At 47.2% G+C, this 22,686-nt stretch overlaps 1 protein-coding gene across 4 annotated transcripts in view; it reads right to left on the bottom strand.

Annotated features, from left to right (window-relative positions):
• The window catches only part of NINL (ninein like), a 441,695-nt gene that overhangs the window by 171,596 nt on the left and 247,413 nt on the right, over positions 1-22,686 (bottom strand). For all 4 annotated transcript variants that reach the window (XM_085612328.1, XM_085612329.1, XM_085612330.1 and 1 more), the window contains exon 11: positions 7,984-8,158. In XM_085612328.1, the coding sequence (XP_085468454.1) occupies positions 7,984-8,158 (175 nt within the window). The remainder of the gene's footprint in view (positions 1-7,983; positions 8,159-22,686) is intronic.

Raw genomic sequence — 22,686 nt, 5'->3', positions numbered from 1 at the left:
GCAGAGAAACCAATGGAATTCTTACTTTATGTGTCGCCTGACATGCCGTGACTTGGCAGAAGAGTATATAACACACAAGAAAAAACGCTCACACTAAGATACGGGGCATGAGAAGGGGCAAAAGAGGAATGTGAGAGGGTGAGACGCCATGATGAAGTAAGTGGGGGCTAAAGGAGGAGCAATTTATCCTTGCCATAAATAGAAGCAGGAATACTTGTCAAATCCTTCCATTTCTCTCACACCGTTAGAGTGTGACAATAAGTTTCAGCCCTCTTGGAGCCACCATGTTGTGTAGAGAGGATACAGGTGGGTTTCAGAAATGTTTTTCTAGCTCATTTTAACACATAGATGTGCCAAAAAGTTTGATTCAAGCTATTTTATAAAAGTATAATGATATTGCACCATCACTACATATGGGCACAGCTTGCAAATAAGCCATAGAAGGATATGGCATGTTGCGGCTAAATGCTAAATGCTTGCTGAAGGTTCCTGCATGGGTGGAACTAGTGGATGCCCACTGTTGCGCCCTGCAATGCTTTACGCCAGGGTTCCATGTATTTGAATGTAAAAAATGCTACCAACATGACTAAAAAAACTTGTTTCTGGCACCATCACTCTTGGGCATTCAGAGATGAAGGCGTTCCAGAAGAATGTTTTGCTGAAAAGTTGACCCTGCAGGACTGAAGTGGCCATGCATTATATCAAATCTAGACACATGTCTAGACAGGTCTAGACTTGTGGAGGTCAAAAGAGGGAGGAGCCTTTAAAAGTACCCCAGGGGGGCAGCTTTAACATGGCCTGAATAGTAAACGGATCTGACAAGCCATTACAAAAAGAGGCTGGTGCCACACCAAGAGAATGAGCAAAGTCACTAGCAAATTGTGAAGAGCAGAAAGAAGGTTCAAGGGCAATAGGGGAAAGAATAAGATTAACCTACAGAAGAATTAGGCGAGGGTCATAAGCTTTGTCATGAATCAGACGAAGAAAGATTCATCTTTGGATCAAGGGACAGGGCATATTGGCGATGTGTTGCTAAGAAGTTAGATAATTAGAAATCAAATGCATGCTTGCACCATAATGTCTCAGAGTGGGACACTGTAGAATGAAGACAAACTAATTTAGGAGTAAGCAATGAGTCAAGAGGGTTTACAAGTAGGCATGAGAGGTTTCAGTGGAGCCAATGCATTAAGAGACTGAGAGAAGTAATCAAAAAGGAGCAGAGAGGTTGGATCAGGAGAGAGAGCAGCAAAGACATCAGCAAGCGCTAATAGATTAAGGGTCGCCGAAGCAAGCCGAGGATGAGGTAAATTCTTTAAGTTATGAGAGAAGTGCATAGAGGGTGAAGATGCAGAGATCACAGAAGAAAGAGGGAGAAAAAAAAGTGATAAGTTAAGGAAATGCTCGAGAAGGGGCAATAGGGAACAGAAACAAGCGCCATCCAGAAAGCAGTTGGGAAAATGATCAGATACAATATACCACCATGGATGTCAGTGGGTGAAGAGATTACCAAGCGGAAGAAAAGAGACACCCTCAATAGGATGGAGATGGGACTCACCAAAAAGAAATAGGGAGGACGTATCAGGGAGATATGAGAAAATGTACTCCAGATGCCTAAAGAAAATAGTACACTGGATCTGGAGGGCTGTAACCAATTAAGGAGAGTGGACATGGTTTGCAGAAGTAGACAATATGAATTTCAAAGAAATAGCTGGAAAAGTGAGATGACACAGAAGCAAGGATCTACTGAGCATGGAAAAACAGCCCTGAAAGAGTAAGACAGGACCCTTGAACAAGATAAGCTGGGGGTATTAAAAACAGCAAGGACTGAAGTGTCACTAGAGAACAGCCAAGTTGCAATAATGCGTAGTAACAACAGATTAAGAGAAAGGAATGATGTGTAAAGTGTGGTAGTGTATGCATTATACAGAGATCTAGCATTCCATAAAGAATGAGTCAGTCAGTCAACTACTTTTATTCGATCAATAAAAGATCATAAAAAGAGACAAAGCAGACATAAAATCACAGTACATAAAATACAGGGCAAAAATACATCAATTACAGATCTGGTAGTGAAAAACATAATCAAAATTTAAAAATGTGAAGAGAACATATTTCATAGGTTCAATTCTGAGTTAAAAAGAATAAATAAAGTTTAGGGATAAAATTTCCATCTAAAAGACTAACAGGGATGGAATACTCCATAACTACGGGCCACCGCCCGTCCCAACCGCATCAATTGTGTTAAAAGTAGGCCGCTCTCTAGCACGCTTCTTACTGATGCGAACAGCTGCGACTAAAAAGTTTGCTACGTAAAAGGCAATGGTAATGTTAGGCAGAAGTTGCAGGAACAGAAGCGCTGGCCGAACCTGAACATAGCCAGCCCCTTTAAGTAAAGGTAGCAGGTATTTTGTCCTAATCTGTACAAAATGCTCACAAAACATAATAAAATGTAATGTGTCTTGACAAGAAAAATTATCACAGTCACATGGGGGAGCATTATCCGGGGTAGCCCATGTGGGATAAAAACCTAGCACATAAGGTATCAAATTTAAGCGAAATTTAATCAGGAGAGACCTGTGAAGTGGGCTGGTTACAAAAGCCAGGTAGGGTTCAAGGCCAGGAACGGTGATTAACCCATAGTTCCTTCTCACTACCGGCTTGTTTAATTCAATGTCCTCCCTCTCAACCATTAATCTTGTCATTAGTGCGGTCTTAATCCCCATGATGTCCTTCTTGTTGATACAATCAGGAGAATTAAATAGCTCTGGTCGTCCCACTATGCTCAACATCTTTTTAACGTACACTAACCATGGAATTGTGTGGGCTCTATCCAGGGCTAGGCAATCCTTAAGTATTAAATGGGTTAAAAGAATGTCTTGGTTAAGCCAGGTTTTTAACCAACATATAACAGGTGCCATATTGATTAAGTCAACAACATACCCCAAACCCAATTCTGAATGTATTGTAAAAGTGGGTGTGGACTGGGGAACAGACAGCAAGGATCTTAAAAACTTGTTTTCCACCCTCTGAATGGTGTCATTACTAGAATAGCCCCATATGGCAGAGCCATAGGTGGCTATTGCCAGAGATTTAGCTTTGTAAACTTTCAAAATGGCCTCCAGGGGGCGAGTGCCCAACCGTTTGGCAAAGCCAAGTATAGCTGCAGCAGATCTTGCCATTGAGTTGCCTTTTAGTTTGTGTTGTGGACCCCACGTGCCTTTCTCGTCAAAAATGACCCCTAAATAGGTAAAAATTGGAACCCTTTTGACCTCGTGGCCTAAACAGAAAAAGGATTTAGATTTCTTTTTCCTACTGGCCTGGCCAGTGATCATGACCTGTGATTTTTGGGTATTAATTTTCAGGTCTAGTGATGTCATAAAGTCACCGAAAGAGGCCAATAGTCTGTCAAGAGCCACCCCTGAACGCGCCAAAAGCACGGCGTCATCCGCGTATAGGAGAACTGGGATCTTGGTGTCTCCTACACGTGGTACATCCACCGCTGCGTTGGCCAGGGCTGGGTCCAGGGCATTAATATAAAGTGTGAAAAGGAGGGGTGCCAATATGCATCCCTGCCTTACACCCCTCTCTGACTTGAAGCGGCTGGTGCACCTTCCCCCCTGGGTGACTCTCACCGAGGCTGATAAGTCACGATGTAGATCCGCCAGAAATCCAACCAGAGGGGGGTCAACCCCAGTATCCAAAAGAATGCTCCACAGTTTCGACCTATTAACTAGGTCAAAGGCTGAGGAGAGGTCCATGAAGGCCATGTACAGAGACCCCTCCTTTGCAATAGTGTATTTGCAAATAAGTAAGTGGAGATTTAAACATTGATCCTGCGTGCTCCTGTTAGCCCTGAAACCATATTGGGCGTCAGATAATATACTGCTACCCGCCAGCCATGTGTTCAATCTACCCAAAATGACTCTGCCTAAGATTTTAACGGCAGAGTCAATTAGGGAGATCGGCCTATAACATGCCGGATCATCCCTCTGGCCTTTTTTAAAAATTGGAATAATTGTAGATATCGCCCAGGACTCGGGGATATTCTTATGTCTCGCAGCATTAAAAACATTAGTTAGTATTTTGGCCCAAAGAATGAGAAAATTAAAGAGATGAGATCCTAGTGGAGTTAGGGGAAGTGTGGCAAACACACAGTAGTCCATATCTGTGTATTTAAAATTACGGGTTTTTAATATAAGATGTATAGACAGGGATGTTCATAATAACCAACAGCAGAAAAAGTATTGAGCAGAATAGTAAAAAAAGGTACCCGTGACTAAAAGTTAACATACAGAAATGTGAAAAGTAAAATTGACAAGCAGAGCAACAGGAGCAGACAGAATATTGCCCATGTCTCGTCTGCCCTAATTGAGGATGCCCTAAAGAAGATGGAAGAAGAAAACAAGTAGACGTCACAAAGTAAGCGGATTTCTCCTGCAAGCTACCGCTTCCTAGGAGACACACGAGCCACTGACCTAATGCGCAGTGGGAGACTTTGAGACGGGTAGCAATAAGGGACAGGGTACTAGGATCCAGCAGAGGACGGGCAGATGGTGACAACAGGCAGTCAAAGTCAGCAGGACAACATTAGGAAAGTGGATGAAAAGGACCTTATGATGATGTCATACATGAATTAGGAAGAGTCTTATCTCAGACTCCAAGCAAGCACAGCTCTCCTGTGCATGGCCTGTGTCTTTGACCAGGTGCAAAGGAGGAGGCTGTGAGACAGGACAGCGGTAAGGGAGTGAACGCTAAGTTCCTGGCTCCAGTGAAAAACGGGTGGATGGTAAGAACAGCCAGGCAGCAGGACAAGATGAAGAAAGGCGATGTAGAGGCAGAGGGTGTTTGGAGTACTAAAATCCAAGCTTAAAGCAAGAGCACACACACCATGACTAAGTTCACCAGGCACCTTGCCGAGCTGAAACAAATATACATTTAAACCTGCCCAAAGGCAGACATTGATCTCTGGCTGTATTAAAAACAATATAACGTGAACCAGTTCAATAGAATCCTTCAAAAGTATTTAATTCTAGCTCTTGGATGTAAACCTTTGGTGTTTTATTCTTACTAGCATAAGCAAGGCACAGCATTGATTCATCTTTGTGACTGTGGTTAATACACGGGTTGCCTGTCACTGTACTTTTTTCAATAGCTGCAATTATAAGTTCCATTTCATTTCACTTCATGAATTTGTACAGTGGCACAGTTTAGTTGCTCTTAGTGAAAAAATCACAGAGTTGAGAATTAGCACATGGGCAGCAAGGAGTAAGCAGTAACAAGTGTGAATTAGAGCTAAGATGCCAATAAAAAACAAGGTTTAAGTAAGGCAGGAAATTATGATCATCTAAGTGAAGTAAGAGCAGTGTGAATATGAGTCACTGATAAAAGCTTGAAGATCCACCTGAATGTAGAAGTGAAAAGAGACAGAGGAGGATGGAGTGAGAAGGAAAGAAGGTCAACCAAAAGAGAGACGCAGGAAAAGAGACAAGAAATTACATAGTTGTTACCAGCAGAATATTAATGGATGAATTACTAAATTATTGAAAACTGCAAATGCAGACAAGAGAGGTAACCTGGGTCGACAAAAATAGAGGAGTAAAAGGGAGCATTATTGATAGGAGAAACGTAGGCAGAAAGAAAATTTAAAAAAGGAGCAGAGCAAGCCTATGATGATGGAGTAGGATAAAAGGAACTATGTTCTTACTAGAGTTCACATGAGGAGTGTGAGAACTCTATGAGGTTACTACAGAAGAAAGACAGGAAGAAACAGTGATGCAACTGAAGGGAATAGAGGGGAAAGACAGAAACATCTAGGAATCATCAGTACAACCAGCATTGACATAGCCAATAGGTCTCGCCTTTGGGGCCTTAAAAGTGTTTAGCCAAGTAGCACATTATAAGACCCAATGCGTAACAAAACCTAAAATAATTCCATGTAAACATTCTGATAATCGTCAACAACCTTCTGGAGAAAGCCTGATGCACGCAATGAGCTTGTGGCGCACTTCCAACAATCAAAAGCATGTGTTGCAAGTTATGCTCATGCAACATGAGAGCAACATGGTGGTCACACACAAATTACATTTCATGCTCCATGTCAAGCCACCAACAAAAAGCACAGTATGCTGCAGCCCTCCCTTATGGGTGATCATTTGTATGCACCCTCCACTCTCAGCTATACTCAAGTTATCCCGATACTCACATCGGAGGATGTGGAAGGCCGCCCTCTGCCTTTTCTCAAAGATTTTGCCCAGGCGCAGTCTGTGCTCCTCCCAGACTAACGAGCCGTTCAAATTCCCGTTTATTGCCTAAAAGCAACAATCAACCACAGACTGTAAACAAACCCGTGAGCCCAGACAGGCAGTAGAGGTGAGGCCTGCAGGTAGCGGTGCTGGGAGGAGGAACACTGTCTGGCAGAGCTTGGGCAAGGGAGAAGTGATGCAACAGAAAGAGTTGTGGAGGAGGTTGCGGGGATTAGAAGAGAGGTAGTTGGAGGTGAGAGACACTGTGGGGACCATCTTGGTGCTTCCATAGCCATTGCAAAACACCCAGCTCATTAAAACACCTTCTTATGTTAACTGTTCAATTGTACTTTACATTTTTATTGAGTCACAGTATGTTTCCTAAAACTCAACGCTAATGCTGCCGCTCTAGGCTTGATTGATAACACACATCACAAATGTATTTTACGCAATATCATCGAAACTTGTGTAATTTGTGATGGTTCCCAACTAGAGCATCACTATTTTATGTTGGAACTTTGTTCCAAAATAGAATCCATGTTTTTGGGTGAATTAGACCCCCTAAACCCCTGTTATTTTGCTGCGTGAACATTGAGCATGCCCAGACTATGAAAATGGAGGGGAAATGATCAATTTGCCTGACTTAAAGTTGTCTGGCTCTGGGGACATGGTACCGCAGTGTGTGAGCTGTAGTAGCAAAAGAGTGGCTGGGTTATTTTAGTATGGACAAAGCTGTTGTGCACCATGGTGAGAACGTACATTTACATTTCGGACGATAAAAGCGATGATTGTGGAGAAATGCTAGCCTTGATTCCTATGATCGTGGATGCGGAAAGGTATAGTAGTTAAAACAAATCCGAATGTTATTAAGTTAGCATGAGAAATTATTTAGTAAGTTGTTTTTTAAGCTGTGGCCGTGACCTGTTGCCCGCATCCTTCCCCATGCACAGCCAATGATGGAGATAGCGAATGAAAAGCGGAACGGGCTAATAAAATAAATAAATTAGGAAACGCCGCTCATCAATATGGAGCGGAGCCCGGAACACCAACAAGAAAGAAACAAAACAAGCATTGGCAGCGCCGCAAAAGTGAAAGTTATCACGGCTCTAAGGGTGCCGCGAGATGGCGCCTGTGCTCAGTGCCGCAAAAAGTGAAAGTAATTGCGGCTGTAAGGGTGCCCGCGAGATGGCACCTGTGCTCGAAAGCGCACGCGCCCGCACGTGAGACTGCAAGCTCTAGGTAGCATTTTCTGAAGCCCGTTAACAAAACGTCTCGCCAGAGCAGCGCATGAGCTGGCTCAGGCGAGACCTAAAAATGACAAGAAAAGATGACACAAGATGAAAGTTGTAGGTAGGGAATAGTAGGGCCAACAAGAAAACCTGTGATTGAAGGCAAGGGACCCACAGAAAAGAGGTCCCTCTGAGTTACTCTTCTCTGACTTTATTGCAAGTGAAGGTCAAAGGTCTCAGCCTGGTGTAACCACTCCTTCCAAATGAAATCACAGGTGACTCCAGTTAACACATACCACATACAAGTCACATGTATGGTGTCCTCCTGCTGGGGTCACACCATTTATATACACTCTCCTTCCTGTGCTTGCCACTCTGTGCCAAATGAAATGTAACCTCCCGAGACTGGAGGTGGCTTCTCTCTTTCTACGTCCCCCCATCTCTCACTCAGTAGGAAGAGAAAGGGGCCATATTCTAGTAATCTTAAACATATGTAAAGATGTTTTGCTTACCTTCAAGCACAGTGTCAGCTTCTCCCTCATTAGTGCATCTTCCTGTTGCATTGTCAACAGATTCACTTCCAGCTTGGTTCGCTGTTGATCCGCGTGTTGCATGAACAGCTCACTCTCTTTCAGCAGTTCCGACCTCATTGCTGCCACCTTTTCCTTGTAGTCTTGCTCCAACTCGCTGGAACACAAACATTGGTGATTGCTTTAGTCTGCACTCAGTATTGCATGAGGTTTGTATTCTGAAACAGGCAAAGGCAGAAATCTTCCTCCTTCCTCCTTTTCAAACCGAATAGTGATTCGGGCCTAACAAGGTCTATGCTATATTACGTAATGGAGTACAATTTTTCTAATTATATTCAAGAGTTCAGCATCCATATTCTCTCTTGGGTAAAAAGTATATGTTGTGGCATTTTTCCTGAAGAAGGCGCCCCACTTCGCCGAAACGCGTGTAGAAGAAGCCCTATTTGCTGCCTCATCTACAGTTTACATTGGATTTTGTACCATATATAATTTTACGCAATGTAAATATATAGATGGTCATTGGATTATATTGTGGTTCAGTATTTTGGACTGTGCACAACATTTGCAAATTTTTTGCTGTATATGTCGTTTATTTATTGATCTTGTAATCGTTGTGTTCTGTTTTTGTAATCCTCACTGTCTCTGTACTTTGTTGTATTTTTGAACACTTTGTCTGTATTGATATATTTATGATTAGTTGTGTATGTTAGGAGGTTTTCAAACCCCATCAATTTAATATTACATGTATGCATTAAATTAATTAATGTATATATTCAACTTTTCACATGTTCTTCAGGTTTGTTCTCTTATCAGTTATATAAAAATTTTGTTAACACTTTATTGATACATAACATAGGCAATATGCAGTCTATACAGTCTGTTTTTTCCTTTGCCCTTAGTACATCAATTACAATATATATGCCCCCACAGAAATTCTGTTTCCATTGTCCTATAAAACAATAAAAAACAAAACGAAGCTAAGTGTCGCATTCTGTGGCAATAATTCTATCAAGCAAACAGTGGAAAATGTTCTCTTGTGGGTGTCATTACAAAGTTGTATATGTTAACATTCAACTGATAAAGCTTATTCGAACTCATTGCCCCCCCCCACTCCCATCCCTCCCTACCCCACTCCTGGTCGTTCTTACTTCAACTAGCACGGTGATCGTGATTGGTCTATGTTCATTATTCTCCTAAGGGGGTGTAATTTTCATAGCAAGATCATAATTTCTCGGGTCTCAGGGCCTGACTCCGAGAGGCCATAAGGAGTCGTTGCGTATTGCTGGGTCAGGTTAGCTTATGTAGGGGATAGATCAAGTGCTTCCAGTTCAATTATCATAGCCTCCCACTCCAGTGAGATAGGATGCATCCTTAGCCCTCTCTCTTCTTCTCTGCGAAGAGCTGCACCCTCCACCCGTCCCCACTGAATCATGTCAGTTTGCCAAATAGCGACCACCGGGCATCTGGGGGGCTTCCACCTCATAGTAAGTACTCTGATCGCTAGAATGAGTGCTAGGTCCAAGACCCTTAACCGCACCTTCTACACCCCTGAGCGCCCACGAAGGCCCACCAGGCAGTTTAGGACCTCATCCGGAACCGAGAGCTGTGTTACCCTCGTCAATGAATTGCGGACTCTCCCCCAGTAGCCCCGTATGCAGGGGCACGACCACAGCATAAGAATAAAGTCCGCCTCGTCTCCCCTACAACGGGGCCAGCAGTGAGGGGAGTCTGGAAACATGCAATGTATCTTTTTCGGGGTGAGGTATGACCTATGAAGGATCATTGTCTGAATAAATTTGAGTTTCGCATTACGCGATACTTTTTGGGAGTGTTCCAGCATACTCTTCCATGCTTTATCCGTAATCTCAACTCCAGAGTCCTCCACCCAGCGCGCCCTAAGGGAAGTAAGTGGAATTGCTGCATGTGCCCTGACTCCAGTGTATAGCCAACGTACTAAATGCCCCCGGGTCCCATATAGTATAATAGGTGTACCAAATCGTGTTGTGGGGGTTCATTCCTCTGCGGGGCCCAAGCGGTTCTGATGTAATGCGTTACAGTAGCGTGTAAGAGATATAAGCGTGGGGGTGCCCCTGTGGCCTGTATGAAAGAGTCGTGATCTAGCATGGTGCCGTCCCCAAAGAATGCCCCCACTCCCTCCACCCCATTGTCTGTCCAGTCTCGTAATCTGGCCTTTGTGAGTCTACCCTGCGGTGTAGGGATACCGAGGATGGGGATGTTCGCGGCGTACAGGAGTACCGTAGATGTATAAGATAGAGCCTTCCTCCAACACAACAGGGCGGTCTTCAGTAGGGGAGGTCAATCCGGGGGAATCCTAGCCTTCGGTAGCAGCAAGGAATGCAATTCCCTTCGATCCAGCCTCTGCGACGTAAACCCAATCTCCTGCAAATTCCTCCCTGCGGTCCAGTATGAGCGCCACTGGAGCTGGCTTGTGTAGTAGTAGCCTCGGAAGTCAGGGACTCCCAGACCGCCATTGTGTGTTGCCAGCTGGAGCTTTCAAAGACTTATTCGTCTGCGGCCAGCGCCTCAGATAAGACTCACCAGTATCGTGTTTAATGTGTTAAAAATGGATTGCGGGAGGATCACGGGTAGATTCACAAAGAAATATAATAGGCGAGGCAGCATCACCATTTTTCGAGATAGCGATCCGTCCCATTACCAATAAAGGCAGAGAAGACCAAAACCCTACACTAGTATGGAGCCCCTTTATTGCTCGCTGTATATTGCCCTCAATTTGATCCTCCTGTGTTCTGTAAAACTGGATACCGAGGTACTTAAAGGTGGTAGGAGTGACCGGTAGGGTAAAGGTGCCAAACTGCAGGCGGGTTAGATGTGGTGCCTCTTGGAAGAAATAGCTCGTCGATTTCTCAGGGTTTATGGCCAGTCCCGACAGTCGCTCAAAGGTGGCAAGTATATTAGGGAGAGGGGCATTATCAGCAGTCAGGTCTCGTAGGTATAGGAGTATGTCATCTGCATAGATGGACATCAGGTGGCACACTCCATCAACAGGAATGCCAAGCCGGGCCTCGGAAACCCGTAGGGCCAGGGCCAAGGATTCCAGTGCAAGGACAAAGAGCAGGGGGCATAGAGGGCATCCCTGCCTCGTGCCTCTGTAGATATTATATTGATCTGAAATGTAGCGACCCGTGCGAGCCCTGGCCGTAGGGGACGTGTACAATTATCGGACCCATTTAAGGTATGTGTCCGGGAATTCAAACCGTCTCAGAGTCGCGAACATGAAGTCCCAGGAAAGGGAGTCGAATGCCTGTTTAAGGTCCAACGCCATACACCCTGCGTATTGGAAAGCTCGTGGGGTGGCCTTCATTACATAATGTAGCTGTCTGGTGTTCAAAGAGGTGCTGCGGTTTGGTAGGAAACCGCACTGGTCCCGGTGGATGAGCGTTGTAAGATAGGGTTGTATGCAATTAGCCAGGGCCTTGCTGAGGATTTTATATTCTGTAGATAGCATAGAGAGGGGTCGGAAATTAGACAGCTCCAGCCCGTCCCACCCTGGTTTAGGTATGGACGTGACCAGTGCCTGCATGGTGGAGTCTGGCAGGTGGCCAAGCTCAAAAGCAGTCTTGAACACAGCCTCCAGTGCTGGCAGAGTAGGTCTGGTAAAATTCTACAGGGAGCCCATCCATCCCAGGCGTCTTGTTACGGTTTAGACCCTTGATCGCAGCGCGGATCTCTTGTTGAGTGATAGGGCCATCTATTTCTTTCTGCACATCAGCAGATAGCACTGGGAAGGGGAGGTCTTAGAAAAACTCAGTGATTGAGGTGCTTTCTACCGGAACAGGGGGTGCATAGAGTGCTTCAAGGTGATCATGAAAGGCCGCGTTGATTTCTTCTTGTGTGTGGACTATATGTTCCGCTAGGGTCCGGATTCTAGTTATAACGGGTGGGTCCGGTCTATCTCTAACTATGCGGGCAAGTAATGCACCCGGTCTATCCGCTTCGGTGTGTTTTCGTTGGAGAAACGCCCTGTAATCTATTGTCCGCAGCGTCTCCAGCGTTTCCGCTTGCTCAATGTGTGCGGATTGCAATTCCCCCTGTTTGGCAGGGTCTGATACAACCTCCCTCTCCAGTGCATGTAGCCTATGTTCAACGTCCTTCAGCCGTTGGTGTGTCTCCTGCCTAGCCCCCACTAACTGTCCAATCGTCGACCCTCTCACCACCACCTTCAATGCATCCCACTCGGTCAGATTGGAGGAGGCCGTGTTCCAGTTTTCAGCCAAGTAATTGGTGATAGTGTTAGACAGTCGTGCGGAATGGGGCATCTTCAAGTAGGTGTGGATGCAACCTCCATGTGGGGACCGGGGCAGGCACCATGCCCCAACGGAGTGTTAGCTCGAGGGGGCTGTGATCAGAGAAGGTCTTTGCTAGATATGTGAAGTGGTGGGCCTTCGCTATGATGGATCTCAAACAGAGGAACCTGTCAATTCTGGTATGGAGACTGTGTACCAGGGAGTAAAAGGAATATTCCTTGTGGGTTGGGTGAAGACTGCGCCACACGTCAGAAAGTGTCCACCCGCTGGTCCATGTTGTGAATTGCTCTGCTAGTTTGCTAGCGTTCGTGCCATGCAGGGGGGGTGTGACCTGTCTAGTTCAGTGTCCAGTACCGCATTCCAATCCCCACCTAGTATCCAGGGTATCCCGTCCCAGTCCGCTAAGACTGCACCCACCATACCCAAGAAATGGTCCTGGTCGAAGTTAGGGGCATAAATGCTGCCAAGGACCACTGGGGAGCCATCGAGGGTGCCTTTCACCAGGATGTAGCGACCCTGGTTGTCTACCCTGCGCTCCAGTTCAAGAAACGGTACCCCGTGGCATATCCAAATAGTCGCTCCCCTAGCGAAGGCGGAGTAATTGGTAGAATAAATATGTCCCCTCCATTTTTTCCGCATCTTTTGTATTTCAGATTCGGTTAGGTGGGATTCCTGGAGGAATGCCACCTGTGTCTTTTGTCGAAGGAGGAATGCATGAACACGGTGCCTTTTCTGAATTGCACCTAGTCCCCGTACATTCCATGTGATGAAGTTATACGACCCTGTTGTGTTAGCGTTCCCTGCCATGTTGCAAAGTATACTGTGAAGCTCCCATTCCCGTGTAGCCAGTAAAGCAGACATAACCGGAACAAAATTTGGCACAGCGCCTAAACTGCGCTGGGCCCAACATTGGAGTACCAATAATATGAAACAAACAACGGTGCGTACGCAAGCAAGGAGGTAGCCACCCCAATACCTATGTAACGCCCTGAACGTCTCAGGATCGTTTAACAGACACGACAATGAGGACGCAACCACTTGTGAAGGGTTAGTTCTTTTAATGAAGGCAAATAAAATACAAAGAACAAACAAAAGTTATAGTCACTGGAATCCTCCAGGCTAAGTACGTTACCAGCCCACAGCACGGATGGTCCTAACCGTCCTCTGCATATACGCCGATCCCGGCGTATGCCAACAGAGGGCAGAAATGAAATGGCCGACAATGCCAATCGGTAGGCTGTGAGGGGCACGAAGAGTGTTGGGGAGAATCGAGGAGTCAGGGAAACACCCAGCCGGGGTCTCTACCTGAAGGGAGCAGCCGCTCAACCTCTTCCTCAGACTGTACCGGGACGCGGAGTCACCTCCTGGTGATGCGTCACCGATACCCCAATCACAAGCAAGAAGACTGAACCGAGAGCAGCCGCTCGATCGATCCTGTGGACTTCCGAGTCTGTAACGCGGCAAACACCTCCTGGTGTGCGTTACAGCTGGCAGTCCCTGTGTCTCTGGTCGGGCTGGGAGTTACGACTCCAACCAGCAAAAGCGCCACTGCGCTTGGACTCAGCCGAGTCAAAAAGCGAAGCTCAATGGTTGACCGGTAGAGCTTCCGGGTCCTTCACAGGTGACGATGGGGCAAGACACGGCCCAGGGAGTAACGACTCGACCTACCTCCGTTCTTGCCTTACTGGAGCACCACTCCGGAACACTGCTCTTCACGAAGCAGGTACGTCGGTGTAAACACAATATCCGACAGCCTTGTACCTCCCGGTTCCTCCCTTTATAGGGCGTGTTTTCCTTGAGTTATGTAACAGCTCTCCTGTTTACATAAGGGCGTGTTTCCCTTGAGTTATGTAACAGCTCTCCTGTTTACATAAGGGCGTGTTTCCCTTGAGTTATGTAACAGCTCTCCTGTTTACATAAGGGCGTGTTTCCCTTGAGTTATGTAACAGCTCTCCTGTTTACATAAGGGCGTGTTTCCCTTGAGTTATGTAACAGCTCTCCTGTTTACATAACCTCTCAACCGCTAAGCATCCTGGGAGATGTAGTCCGTTTTCGCTGGTTACCGTTTTCCTCCCCTCGTATGACAGGAATTCTTGACAACCTAATCATGGTCGTAAAAAGGGGGTCTGCAACCCAGCGGCTCTATGGTACCCCGCCCCCGGGGGGGAGGAATTGTGTGCAGATGTGATGGGTACCTAATTATTGGCACACTCCATCACAATGGGGAGTGTCACGAAGCCCCTCCGCAGATAGCGCACAGCCCAGGTGCATCAGAGCGCAGCAGTTGTATCAATAGGATAGAAGGCTGTAGCCCCACCTACCCCCAGAGAGAGTTCCGGAACTCACCAGCATACACAAAAAGCATTATAAGTTAAAGGATACGATAGTCTCTCAGGCGCAGGGCTCACGCCATCGGCAAGGGCAAGTCCAAGTCCCACAATCTCCGACTCAAGCTTCATTGACTCTTCCCCTATATTCAGTTGTCGATCATATCATCAGCTGCCCTCGGTGTGATCGCGGGGAAGAGAATTGCACTGTGCTCAGAGCCCGAGTGAGTAGCACTTTCCTCAGAATCGGTGGAGATTTTGTGCGAGTCATCACGGAAGGCCCCGGCAGCCGCAATCGCTCCCTCCTGATCTCGTCGCTGTTGTTCCCGTGATGGACCGGCGCCTCCTCTACTCCCGTCGGGGTTCTGAGTTCGACGAGGGGACCTTTTCAGCAGTGCGTCTGAATCCTGCGAGGAAATATCCGGGTTGCTAATTTGGCTAGAACCGATGCACATTACTTCCAACCATTCCTCGATGTCTGCTGGGCTTTCAAAAAAGTGGGTTTTCTTATCGTGTATAACCTTCAGCCGGGCAGGATATAAAAGTGCGTATTTGAGGTGTGCTTTCTGTAGTTTTTTCTTCACAGCCTGGTAGGATGATCTTTGTCTTTGCACCAACACCGTGTAGTCGGGATACAGGGAGATGCGGTGGTTTTCATACTGGATTAGTGCCTTTTCTCTAGCTTTTTGTAATAGGACGTCGCGGTCTCGATAATTGAGTATTTTCACGATCAGGGGACGGGGCGGTACGCCGGGCCTGGACTGTCCCATCGAATTCGATGAGCTCGTTCCACACAGAAGTACGGCGAAAGTCCTTCAGTTGCTACATGATCCCTGAACCATGTCTCCATGAAGTCTGCCGCCCTGTTCCCCTCGCAGCGTTCCGGCAGGCTAACGACACGGACATTGTTGCGTCTGTTCCTGCCCTCCGCATCCTCCACCTGATCCAGGAGCGTCGTCACCTGCTTTTGTAGTTGTTGCAGTGTGGATGAGTGTTCCGCTACTCTGGGGGCAAGGTCAGTGATCGATTGGCCGTAGTCTTTTACCGTGTCCGCCAGTTTATTATGGTCTGCCTTCAGCAGCGTGAGCCCCGTGGCCAGCGTACCCATTTGTAGTTCCAGTGCTGTTCTAGTGTCTCGGATCTCCTTGAGAATGAGGTCCAGTTTATCCGGTGGCTCTTCTGTATGTCCGGTCGATGTTGCCTCCGACGGGGAGAGCCTACTAGTGTGGCCCGTCACGGCAGAAGAGCGGTCAAGGCCCTGTGGTCCCTCCAGCGTCTTAGCCCAATGCCTGCCCATGACGCAACGCTGCCGCCAATCTTCGTACTGAGCCGTCCCTATGATCGGGTCCACGGGAACTCTGATAGTGTCCCTCGTAGGGTTATGGCGCAGCCGGAGTACGTTTCAGCGCACCCTGGAGGAGTATTGCCGATGGGTCAGGGGGTCCAGGGAGGCAGTATCCCGCCGCGTATGTCCAGGCAGATCAGGTAGATCCCACATTCGCGGGCAGTAGTGTCCCAAAGTTGTTAGGTAGTATGCCCTCACAGGGCCCTCCGTATGTTGTTCGCTATGTGTATCGCCCCAGTACGTGTATAAGACGCTCGGTCCACCGTAGGAGAATGCGTCTCGCATCGTCGAACTCCGACTAAAGACGACGGTAGGGGCACCCAGGGTCCCTCGTCAGCCAGCCCCATGTCGCCGGTTTCGTTGGGAGGAGGCGTATCAGCATCTGTCATGCAGTTCCCCCCCCCCGGGGCTCCGTGGCCCTCCGGCCACCTTCTATGTTCAGGCAGCCCACTGGCAGGGGAAAAGGGGTCAGGGTTGTATACTCCGGGTCACCTCGCTTCCCACGAGGCTCAATGTCAGGCCGCAGGGGTCTCACGCGGTACCGTGGCACCACACCTGGCACTGTACTGACCGTTAAGAGGGTCTTCCGGCGCTCCCCCGTGCTCCTTCGGTCGCGCCTCCTCTGGGGGCCAGTCCGGTCCGTGGGCTGAGTGTCTTTCTACCGTAAGCCTCCAGCACACCTCTGCCGTGCGGCTGTCCCAGGAAAATACGCGTCGTATGGGCCAGGCCAACGGACTCCTCCACCGCTGCCCCAGGCCCACGTCGCAGTGCCAATGTCCCGCCGCAGATCTCAGCCTTTCTTCAGGCGCGGCCTTGAGCAGGCCCGCGTCCGCCTCTTCTCTGCAGGCTGAACAGCTCCCGGGTTGCAGCAGGCCACAGATCTGGGGCCCGGGCACAGCGCAGGCACCTCCGGAGCCCCCACTCACCTCGCCAGCCCGCAGCGGGCACTCCCCTGGGCGACAACACTCTCGGCTCAATGCGGAGCTCCAGGCCGTTCCTCCGCTAGGCCCTTCGCCCCACAGCACTGTCCAGTAAGGGGGGGGGGAGGGGGGGACCCCATGCCCTGCGCTTGGTGTTGTAGGCTGGCGCGGACCTCGAAGGGGCGCCCGCGAATTAACAGAGGAGGATCCCTAAGTCCCATGCTAAGCGCGGGGCTCGGGCGGGAACACGCCCAGGTGCTCGCCTCGCGCCCGGGCGCCCTCGTCACTCCAGGCCCCGGCCTCCGCTCGGATCCAGCAGACGACAGGCCCCAGGGAAGATTCTCACCGGAGCGCCTCTATTCAGGCGGGTAAACGTCCTTTGCCGGGCTGGGGGCTGCGGGCTTCCCAGACTTCCGTCTCCCATCCATAAAAGTCCGTAGGACAATGAAGAATAAGTAGGTTCCCCCCGGGAGGGTCCGGAGCTCTACTGTGCGGCGACCGCCATGACAGACGGCTAGCCACACCCCCCTCTTATCAGTTATATAATTGTTTATTCAGGTTGCCAAGTGGTGTTTATTTACATTGGTTGTTTGTTTCCCTTGGAACCATTATCATTTTTCATGGGGTCCCTGTTTTTTGACACATTGACCCAGCTAGTGTCAGCACCAGGGTTCACAATCAGGACAGAATTCACAGCCAGTGTCTGGCCAGCTGAAGTGACAACGCAATCCCTGGTTCCAGTTATGCTGGAACTTCACCACAGTTTCTGCATCCCCACACTACTCCAGATTCACAAATAAAATCCAATACTTCACAAACAGCTCCTCAATCCTCACTTGGGGGAGCGATTACACAAGGGGTGCCTCCATCAGTCATCTTGGTCTTGTGCACCAGCTGAGGATTAATCCTTGCAGGCCTAAACTAATTCTGAAACTGTGCTCCCAATGTTTAAAAGCCATACACAAGACTCTACATACTGTTAACCTGGCAGCTTCTAGTGTCATCATCTGGTGTCTGACCAGGTAGTTACAATCGATATTTATTCATTGCCCTACATAAAACTGGAGTTTGGAATATCTACTTGTGGTGAATAGAGGATGAGTTTATTTTCCAAAGTAGGAATAAGAACAAGAAAGTAAATGTTAACTGATGCAGCAGTTAAGAAGGTCACAAGTGCATAATTGGAAACTTCGCGGCACATATTTTAGAAATGTTTGTGTTTTTCCATGGTTCTCCCCATGCCCCGGCAGATCGGAGACACTATTTATAACACTAACTTTTGGCAACTGAAGGCATTTAAGCATGAGAGATTTGAGGTACACATCATTATCTCACCACTCGCACTACTTCGGGGCAGACCTAGGAGCCAAAACCTCCCTTCATGATGGTGCCCAGTTCACACGTGGGAACTACATTCACTGAATCTAGAGAAAGAGCATAACAGGACCCATAGTCCACTATGCTTCCTCTGGTGGGGAAAGTGCTTTCATAAGCCTATCCACTGATAATTACTAGTAGAGTAATGATTGTTTCTTCATGTTAAACTCACATAATATGTTCATCAGCAAAGGCAGCATCAGAATAATGGGTATTGTCCATTGCAATTCCTAATTATAAATAAGTAAAATGTAAAAGGGTTCATGAAGTATATGAAAAATGATATAGTAGGAGCCAGTAAAAACCTGGAGAAAATGTTCTTACATCTTCTGTTTACATGAGGAAATTGTGTTGAAACTCCTGAAAAGCAAAGGCCTATTAAGGCAGTAACCCTCTGACCCTCGCTAGATCTCAAGTGCATTAACATGGCTAGCGTAACACGTGGAATTAGCTAGCTCCTGTGAGTAGCGAGAAAGAATATGTTAACACGTGAGGACAGACGGGTTCCCTTCTTCCAAGACAAACGCTGAACTTTCCTAAATGAGATGGGCCTTATAAGCTCCAAGAAAGAATTAAAGGGCAGACAGCAAGTCATCACTCAAATGGAAGTGGCCAAAGCAATATATATATATATATATATATATATATACGAACACCAAGCGCATTCTTCCACTTCCAGGCAGGCGAAGAAGAAAGCACACGGACACTAATCGTGCTTCACAAGTCAGCACCGTTACAGCATGTCATTATGCGTTTCGGCCACCAAGTGGCCTTGATCACATATATATATATATATATATATATATACATACTACATACATACATACACACACAGTGTAAGTGATTAAGGTGGCGCGGCTCGGGGGAAGATGGCGGCCGCTCGATTCGGCTGAGCGAGACCACGGCTTCTTCGGCTCCCGGTTACAGAACTGGCGCCGGATCAATTTTAATTAAACATTACTTGTGCTACCTCAGCGGGATGCTTTGGCTGCTCAGGCTCTATACCATCTCCTCAGCAACTGTGTGGCGGCGCTGCCTACCTGTCTGGCGCTCCTCGAGGCTGCTTCACCTTGGAGGCGGAGCCGGAGCCAACCGGAACGCTAGCGAGATGCCGATCCGTGCTGGCCGCGGCCGAAACCGCGGTCCTGCTGACGCTGGAAACTTTGGAAACGACGGAACTACTGGGGGTGCTGGCAGCGAGAGCTCGCCCAAAACAGGGGGTCGTGGACAGGTAACAACAAAGGATTTATCTGTGACTGAGAAGAAAAACCTGGCAGGGGGGAAAAAAACTGTTCCTAGCATATTTTTGGTTAACAAAACGAAATCTAGAAAGAACACGGACTCTGCACTTCCCTGCCAGGACAACCCTCAACAGGGTGAGCTGCAATCAGAGATAGCGATGGTGGGTAGCGATGCATCTTTACGACAGAGCCCTACAGATGTTTTAATTAACAATACTTTGAGCCCCGGGACATCGTCTATATCGCCAGCAAATGCCTTGATCTCAATGGTAATACCCTCGGATTTTTCCGCTGACGCCCCCAGTGATCTGACTACTGTAGAGAGACTACAATCACTATCTGAACTCACTGCTGCACAGATGAATACAGCTGACCATTCCCACGAGTCTGCACTCAATTTCCCAGAAGGCACCAACTCCATTAGGTGGGATGCAACTAAGGATGTTGATTCTGGGGATTTTTTTTTGCTATCCGACACTTCGGATGCTTCGGAGGGTGAAAATGAACTGTCAGACAATATGAATACTCCAGGGGGGTGTGCTCTAGCAATAGAGCAATCAAGGACATACCAGTCGCATAAAAGAAGCCCACAAACTGTACGAAAAAAAGATGGGAGAGAACAAAATCCTCACCCCCCCAAAGGATGATGCAGCTACGGGCTTACACTGGGACTATTCCTTTAACACACAACTTGGAGATGCCAACACTGCTATTGTTAATGGCCAGACTACACCCGAACATGGGAATAGTATGATTAATCTCGGAAATGAATCATTAGCTGATATTTATCAAAGTATCCATGCCCATAGGGAAGAAACTAAAGCCGAGGGACAACGCATGCAAGGTGCGTATCGCAAATTGCAAAACTCTGTCAGGAGAATTGAAAAATCTTGCACCGAATTTACCACTCGTTTTTCTGAAGCTGAGGCTCGTATTTCATCTCTGGAAGACGAACTGGCCATTCAAAAGGCTACTACTGAGTCTCTACAAAGCACAAAGGATGATACACTCTGGAAATTAACGGACTTGGAAAATTGCTTGCGCAGGAATAACTTGCGCGTTATTGATATTCCAGAGGGGGTTGAAGGGGGCGACGCGCGGCAATTCATTATTGAACTATTCACAGAAGCTTTTCCAACATTAACAGATTGGGATTGGAAATGTGAAATACAGAGGGCCCACAGGTTTCCCCTCACCCCCCGTGCTAGACCCGGCTCTAGCAATACACGTCCTAGAGCAATATTGATCTTTGTCAGTAATTTTTTAGCAAGGGAGGCTCTCTACGATCTGGCCCGCCCTGATCGTAAAAAGACTGGCAAGGGCATTGAATTTTTTGTGAGACCAGATTATTGCCCACTTACAGTTGAGGCTAGATGGCAGCTGCGCCAGCTTATCACTCCATTTAGGAACAAAAGCATACAGGCATTTTTATTAAACCCCGCAAAACTGAAAGTGATTAACAAAGACCAAGTACGATACTTTACTTCAGAGGTTGCAGCGAAAGCATACCTACATTCACTTAAGTAGAGATTGTTAATTGCTGACTTAGCCACCTTTATTATCAAAAGAAAAGAGGGTGATTATGTACAGCGGAAATCTTATCTGCCTCAATTTTTGTTTTTTTTTCTTCTTATAAGTAGCTATTATATGTTTGCCTGACCGGGGGCTGGTCGAGGAAGCTGGATCTCAACTCCATCGCCGGGACTTTGTGTCCCATAGCCCTGTTTTTGGGGAGGGAGGGTGGGAGGGTGGGGGGGAGGGGCAGGGCTTCGGCGGAAGCCTTGCAAGGGAGGGGTGGCACTTTGGGTGGGGACGTGGGTGGGAGGTGGAGGGGGGTGAAACGATATAAAAAAGTTCATGGCTGGAATGGCGAGAAACAATTTGTAAATAATCTAATGATGTTTATGAGGGTAAGAACGAGACATATGGCAAACCAATCTGATTTATTAAAATTAAAGTTTTTGCAACATTGGAATGGACATGGCTGCTACAGCAACTAGACGGGGAATGATTGGCTTACGCATTTGTTCTTTCAATGTATGTGGCCTTAATAATCGTGACAAACGTCAGCGTGTTGCAACTGAAGTAAAGATGCTACACCCTGACCTCCTTTGTATACAAGAAACACATATTCCTTGGGAGCGGAAGCACTTGATAACGGAGATTGGATATTCCATTTTAGTATGTACACAACAATCAACAACGAATAGGGGAGTAGCAATTTTAGCCAATTCTACTATACACGGCACTGGTAGAACCATGGCAGATAAATATGGCAGATGGGCTATTACAGCAGTAATAATTAATGCCCAGATATGCACCGTATGTTCAATCTACGGCTCTAACTTTGACGAGGATGAGATACTTGACACACTAAATATAGAATTAGCTCTCTGGCCCACCCCCTTGATTATCTGCGGAGACCTCAACATTCACACAGAATCACAAGGCCTATGTGTGGGCGGTATACAATATAATGGCAGGAAACCTAAAGTATTTAAGGCCTTGTCTAATCTGATGTTGGATCACGGCTTGGTTGATGCCTGGGGAGCGTTACGTGGGTCAGAACCAGGGGGCACATTTTATTCTCACCCACATCGCAAGCTGGCTAGATTAGATTATTTTATCCTCTCCCCCGAGCTGGTAAATCGAGCATCAATTGGGATCTCACCGAGAATTACCTCAGATCACGGACCTTTAACTCTGAATATTTCCGTCCCTAGATCTGATGTTAAACCCAGGTCCTTCACCTTTGATCGTAAAATATTGACGGAAGAAAAATATGTAAGCCATATGAGGGAGTGGATAAAACAATTCTTGACTATTAACCATAACTCTGCCCCTTGTGGGATAGTTTGGGATTCATTTAAAGCCGGGATACGAGGCGAGACCCTTAGTTTTGGGTTATATAGACAAAAAGAGATAAGACAAGCTATGCACTTATTGTACACTAACTTGGTGAACGCTGAGGTAAACTTAACACAGGGTATAAGCCAGGGCTCATTGATTGATCCTTTGCAGACAGAGGTCGCTAGATGTAAGGCAAAAATTAATCTCCAATGGAGCGAGGATATAGCAATTAAACATAAACTTAAACGTGCAATCAGTTATGAATACGGTGAAAAGGTAGGACACTGCCTTGCTCAGAGACTTCGAATTAAGGAGAGGGCGCAACGCATAGACTCAATA

Source organism: Triturus cristatus, chromosome 6 (genome assembly GCF_964204655.1).
Source record: "Triturus cristatus chromosome 6, aTriCri1.1, whole genome shotgun sequence".
Classification (NCBI taxonomy): Eukaryota; Metazoa; Chordata; class Amphibia; order Caudata; family Salamandridae; genus Triturus; species Triturus cristatus.
This window is presented reverse-complemented; position numbering and strand designations above follow the sequence as displayed.